The sequence below is a fragment of the Olea europaea genome, unplaced genomic scaffold (genome assembly GCF_002742605.1).
Source record: "Olea europaea var. sylvestris unplaced genomic scaffold, O_europaea_v1 scaffold3626, whole genome shotgun sequence".
NCBI lineage: Eukaryota > Viridiplantae > Streptophyta > Magnoliopsida > Lamiales > Oleaceae > Olea > Olea europaea.
Window position 1 is genome coordinate 54,657 of NW_019255495.1, and position 6,874 is coordinate 61,530.

At 35.9% G+C, this 6,874-nt stretch overlaps 1 protein-coding gene across 1 annotated transcript in view; it reads right to left on the minus strand.

The window, feature by feature from the left end:
- The window catches only part of LOC111386563 (methylsterol monooxygenase 1-1-like), a 10,183-nt gene extending 5,144 nt beyond the window's left edge, over window positions 1-5,039 (minus strand). Inside the window, exons 1-2 of the mRNA XM_023011028.1 lie at window positions 4,634-5,039; window positions 4,219-4,541 (exon numbers count right to left, since the gene is read on the minus strand). Of these exons, the coding sequence (XP_022866796.1) occupies window positions 4,219-4,541; window positions 4,634-4,963 (653 nt within the window). The 5' untranslated portion in view covers window positions 4,964-5,039. The remainder of the gene's footprint in view (window positions 1-4,218; window positions 4,542-4,633) is intronic.
- Between the last annotated feature and the right edge of the window lie 1,835 nt (window positions 5,040-6,874).

Sequence of the window (6,874 nt, forward strand, 5' to 3'; positions counted from 1 at the left end):
AACACAAGATTTGCCAAAAAATTTAGTCTCGCAGTGAAGATCACGATTTATTTTGCTTACAGAGATTAGATTACAATTAAGATTAGGAACAAATAACACTGAGTGCAGGATAAGATTGCGTGAGATATATATGGTTCCTATTCCAACAACTCTTGAGCGTGAACCATTGGCAATACGCACTGTTTGATAGTCCTGACATGGAGTATAAGTTGAGAACAGTGATCTATCACCTGTCATGTGGTCTGATGCGCCTGAATCCACTATCCAAGATGTTGAGGGTGACTGATTCACATGAAGTGCCTGGTTTCCATTGTTGTGCACAGATCTGTCCCCTGTCCCAATTTTTAATGGACAGGCTGACATATTTCCCTTGCTAATCAGGTGCTGAAGCAGCTCCAACTGGTCCTTCGTGAAAGGGTTTTGGTTTTGTGATTCAGTTGCTTCTGTAGAGACTGCATTTACCCGACTCTCACGATAGCCAGTAGCCCTGTTTGGCTTCCAATCTGGTGGCTTTCCATGTAACTTCCAGCAGGTTACTTTTTCGTGGCCTGGCATCTTACAGTGGTCGCACCAAGGACGTCCCCTTCGTGGTCGATTTTCACCGGGAGTCTGGAACATCCCGCGAGCGGCACAAGCAGCAGGTTCGACCATGGACACGTGGTCTTTGGCTGCAGCAAGGGCTGAGCCATCAGTGGATGCAGGTGTATTAGAATGTCCCATCATGACTCGTTTTCTGCTCTCCTCTCGACGTACCTCGAAAAAAGACTTCTCGAAGACTTGGTAGGGGCTTGGCTCCAAGTATTCGACCTCGCACCTCATCAAGGGACTTATCAAGACCCATCAGAAACTTGAAGATGCGTTTGGTCTCTACTATTTTCTTGAAATAGGTGTTGTCATCAGGACATTTCCATTCGTGAGATTCAAAGAGGTCCAACTGTTGCCAGTGTCGCGTCAGAGTGGTGAAGTAGGTGGTGACTGTGTTTTCTCCTTGCCTTAGATCATGTAGGATACTCTCTACATGGAAGAGTTCAGCAGTATTCTCACTACTAGAGAAGGTGTCACGGGCTGCATCCCATATTTCCTTGGCTGTAGTGTAGAGAAGGAAGTTCTCACCTATCTTGGTAGTCATTGAGCCAATTAACCAGGACATGACCAGATTGTTTTCTGCCCTCCAAACTCTGAATCTGGGATCACTTGAACTTGGTTGGGCAGCAACCCCTGTAAGATAATCATCCCGACTTCGTCCACTGATAAACATCATTATGGATTGCGACCATTGGAGATAGTTGTGGCCATTGAGCTTGTGGTTGATTATAGGGGTAATATTGTTTTCGGGAGTGGTCTGAGTGACCTGAGAATTGATAGGAGTATTGGGAGATGATGAAGAATTGTTGGAAGTTTGTTCAGATTCGGCCATGGTGGATGAGATTATCACAGAGGTGACAGAGAAATATGAATTGAGAATAGGTTAGGGCCGGCGGCTAGACAGATGAAAAATTTAGGTTTTAGGAGCTTGGCTCTGATACTATGTAGTAGAATAGAATGGGAGTAATTTTCTCCTTATTCATTAGGTACAATACAGGTATATATATATAAAAAGATCTGTGGAGAAGATCCTGATTTCTAGTAACTAATTTACATTATTTAAGGGAAGTAAATTACAGCTATATACAGAAGATTAATATCCCTAAAAATATGAACCCATAATTATAGTAAACTGGAGATTCCCATATGTAGCTAGTTTGAATTCCTACAGTTATTAAAATATATTAACTTAAACAACATAGTAAGTACAAGGAGTGCAGCAACACCCACACAAATGCCAAAGGAATTAACTAAATTAATTATCCCCACATGAACGCCAAGTAGATCAATATTCCATTTTTTTTTTCCGATCATCAGCTCAGTTTTCTAATTTCATTTCACGTTCCACAAGTTCATGTAAAATCCATTTCACTTACTCCTACATAATGACATGATTTGTCCTTCCGTTCGTTACAACCTAACATAAAGTGATAGAATGACGCTCACATGAGCTCACACGGCATTTAGAAAAGACAGCTTATGGTAAAAGTTATGCTTGGTCGCATGAGCAAAAAGGGGCAAATTAGGGCCAAACACCACATGGCTGAGCAGACCAGATACAAAGTACAAACAAAACCTAACATGACACTTGCACAAGGAGTCTTGCAGCACTAGCTCGGCATTAGTGTATTTCACAACTATGACTAGACAACTGACACTCACTGACGGAGATATAGATGAAGTTTAGATAGAATTTAATATAGAGTTTAATTTGAATTGTAAGCATTTAAATGAGATTAACTCTATATTAAATTCTATCTAAACTTCATCTCCATCTCCATGACTTCCAAGCTCAGTCTGACAAAATAACAAATACTCTGAGGATGATGGCATAAGTCATAACCAATCAAGCAACCGATAGAGGACATGTGTTCCTCTCCTCCCTTTCCAAAAGGTCATCCCACCAAAGACTTAAAGGAGGAATTCTATTAGTCTTTCTCAATATAAACATACTTACACTCCACACTCATATATTTATGTCACTTCATAAAAAGACATCGTTTAACTTGACCATCAGAGTGGAATGAGCATCCACCCCCTCTCTCAAACATGATTTGCATTTATCAAGACAAACATAATAGGAGAAAAAAAAATTCTATCAACTCAGAGGACCTGGTCCAATCCAGTCCACCCCACTCGATGTTAACTGGAGATTTTACAATTTTTACATCGACAGCTATAAAACGGCTTAGCTAGCCAAGCTGCTTGAATTAACTATAATATGATCCCAAGAAGCCACAATCAAATTGTCTGATAAACTGAGATTCATATGCTATATGAGTTTTCCCTTGTATTCTATCCCAACATGGAACTATTCAAAAAAATCATACAAGCAAAAGATCTCAGGTACACTTGATCATGAGCCCATGTACAGGTTTCTTCATTTCAAGTATCTTAATATAACACCGATGATGCTAACAGAGTTTAGGGAATAATAAAATCTCTATTTCAACATCACTCCTTTTAGGAGTAACAAAATGGAAATATTTAATCATTGGAATGCAAATGTCTTAAATGCACGAGTTTGTAAAATGCACGGTATAATTCAAAAGAAGGAAAAGGAAAAGGGGTAAAACATAGAGTCAAATGCATGTATTATTATTTACATAAAACAAAACTGAGAAATAATCCCACAAATATAAATGTTTATATGTGAATAAACCAAGAGAAATTTTCTTAAAATAGAACCAAAGTAGTGAGGAAAAATGAAAAGCAATCATCTTTTAAATTTTCTTATTACAAAAAGCCTAAACATTTTCATAATCCAAAGTTGTCCTTCTCCTTATTTATTCAAAGTGATATTTCAAAAGAAGGAATAAGAATTGTTCCGAGGAAGAATAGGAGGCCGGGGAATAGTTCTATTGCGAAAGTGCATAGCGAACATTTCTTCTTTGGTTTCTTGAGGCCTTCGTATGCATACATAGACTCAATAAGAAGTGAGAAAAAGAAATATACATGTACACATGATTTGAATGGAGTTTTCCTGTCTGGAGAATCAAACAGGCCAATTCACCCAGTTCATCTGACTCGACAGCAGAGAGCCCAACTCTACAAACATTCCAAACTTGCCCAACTCAACAATCTCCCAATTCTCTAAACTGTTCGAGTTGGGTGGCTTGGTTGTGCTGACCCACTACTTTGATTAAAAGCCATTTTATTAAGATAGAAAATGAAATAAATATTATGTCTATATTTCCATAAAAAAGAAGCTATTTTTGACACCAAAAAAAAAAAAAAAAGGGAAATAAAGAGATGGTAACAAGGACTCTTAAAATAAATCACCCAAACGAAGAAAAAAGAAAAAAGAAATGAAGAACAAGAAGAAAGGTAACAGAAAGTTCATGCATCCATAGAATACCAAAAACAGAAATCTAAAAAGAAAAAAGGGAAGTTATCCTCTGATCCCCCTTTACTGAGCACAAAACTTAATCTACTATTATTGGCAAGGATAATATGGAAATATAAAAAGTAAACAGTTCAAAAGAAAGTGTTTTAGTGTTACTATTTAGCCATCATTTGGTCAAATTAGATAAAGCAAGAAGATTCATCACATTCAATCAATCAAAGCTGGAACTTTTTACCGAAATATGAATCACATCAAAGCATGAGCAATATTAAGCATGCGTGCATTACCCGCTGTGAGTCTCAATAGCCTCAATCTGCCTTAGTCCAATCCACAACCAGAAAGTAATCATGTGACCCGGGACGATTGCAGGCCCCATAAACGAGGGGATCCCGAGGATCAAAACCTCCGCCCAGTGAGCATACGGCGCCGCAAATCCGACTGGAGCTGTGTACTCATGATGCACCTTGTGAATCTTCTCATACCCCCATTTACAATGCAGAAATCTATGGATCCAATAATTCAAATAATCCTCCACAATGAAATAAATCCCCAATTGTGCTATAATTTCCCATAAAGAAGGCAATGGCAAACTTGTTCTTATCCCTATCATCTTCATTCATTCATTTAAAAAAAAAAAATCAACAAAATTAACAAAATCAAAGAGCAAAAAATGATTTATGGGTTCGATTAAGAAATGGGTACCTTAATAGAGGGATAGGACACGAGTTGAAGAGGTCCCACAACGAGGAAGAACATGCGCATGACGGATTTGTAGCATCGGAACATATCCGAAACTGAAAGCTTCACTTTGGGTTGAATTTTGTACGATTTGACAGATTCTAAAAAGAAGACTTCAAGTAACATGTAGTAAAGGGGCACAGCAGAGAAAATGACAAAGAGGAACAGAATGTTGTGGCAGTATAGTAAGTAGTCCGATTTGGCGGCGGAATAATTGAACCAAAGTGTTTCTGGGGCAGTGAGAGATCGGCCTAGGGCGGTTTCCGCCTCTTGAACGGTGGCGTATGGCAACATTGGTGGTGGCGGTGGCAGTGGTGGTGGAGTGATATGAGGATTGATAGTTTGTAATATTCTGCCAGATGCTGTTAATATATGCGGGAAATGAGAGGTGGGGAATATTCAAAAGAAGGTACAGTGTTAGTGGAAATAGCAATTTATTTTTACGCCGTAATGTCAAATCATTCTATTCAGAAATTGCGTCTATCATGCGAAAGTTACATTAAAAGTTCACATTTTGATTATCGACCATGGACAATTGAATTTAACAATCACACACATGGAAGGGAGGTGTGGATGAACAAAAAAATTGTGGGCTCCTCTTGTGAGGAAATTGTCAACCAAAATTGATAATTCAAATTGTACAACTAGCAAAATTCTTCTGATTATAGTGATCAACGAGGTTAGAAATTAAATGTTCAGTACTACTTTTAGAAGAAGTTTAAATCGATTAATAAAAATAAGCATAAACGATAGTTAAGAATTCAAGGAACAAAAGGAAGAGAGACGCAATATAAGTATAGAGCGAGAAAGAAAGTGACGCACGAAAGATAACACAGTGAAAATCGCTTGTAATGATCTAAAATCAAGTATTTGATTAAAAAAAAAATCAGATTTAAATTTTACTAGTAATCATTTTTCATTTTTTGAAGATGATTTTGGAAAATTGCCATGTTTGGAATAATGTAGTTGGCTGGCTTTGTTTGGGTATTGAATACCAGACAACAGAGTGGACATATGACAGAAAAGCATTCTCAATCCATGAGTAGCTTTTTTTCTCTCTAATCTTGCATTGAATGTTTGTGCAATTACTTTTATTTGTGGCTCTTTCATAGTTAGTCCTACGTCCTTTTCATTTAGTGTCATGATTTTTGGATGCACATTGAGAGATATAACAAAATTATTATTATTATTATTATTTTTTTTTTATAGAGAAACTATAAATATACCACAATGATTTACCAATAAATAAACCATTTTAGTGTTGATATTTTATTCTTTTAATTTTTTTTAATGATTTACGATAGGGATGGGATCGGAATTAAATTTTAGGGTAGACTAAAATATAGAGTTTTTTAAGATTTAAAGATAATCACAAACTATTTTTATCCTTATAGAAATGGGCATCTTGAATAGGATGAAGATAATAATTGTCATGATAAGAAAGGAAATGATGAAGTTCCATTGCTTCCTATGAAGGGTAATCGATTCAATTCTGAATTATCTGCTCAACTCATGCTTTGTACTACAAAAATATTGCAATTGCCTTTTATTATAGTTTTGTTCAAAATACAATAATTCAGCTAATACATGTATTTCGAGTCAATATTAGTTGAATTCATAACACAAAATCATATCGAATAAGCTCTTTATTAGCTTAATTTTTCTTATTTTAGAGAGTTAAATTTCTTTTTAAGGTGTCCAGTAAACTCATTTTCTTCTAAATAAGAGTGAATTTGATTATCTAAAAGTAGAAAGCTAAATTCACTTTCTATACATACTTCATTTATTATTGCACGAATTTCTATTCATTTCTTTGATTTCTATAAAATAAAAAAGAGGGAAATCATAAAATAAAAAAGAAGGGAAATGATGAAAATTATTTGCTTGAAAAATAATATAATTAATGAATATACGCAGTGCTATTAAAATTTTGTAACAAGTTTCACTCTTTTATTTTAAAAATTCCTTAAGATACTCTTTATAGCATAGAAGATACTCTCTAAAGTAAAGAGCACTGTTGAATATGCTCTAAAAACCATTCCTTTGGTCAAATTCGCTCTAGATTTTGATTAAGAAAATACAAATGTAGTAGTATATGAAAGTCGACTGTAAAGTTTCTTTTTCTTTTTCTTTTAAGCGCCTTCAGAGTGTAATTTTTGTTTTGTTTTTCTTCGTTTGGGACATCATAAAATTTAATGAGAGACC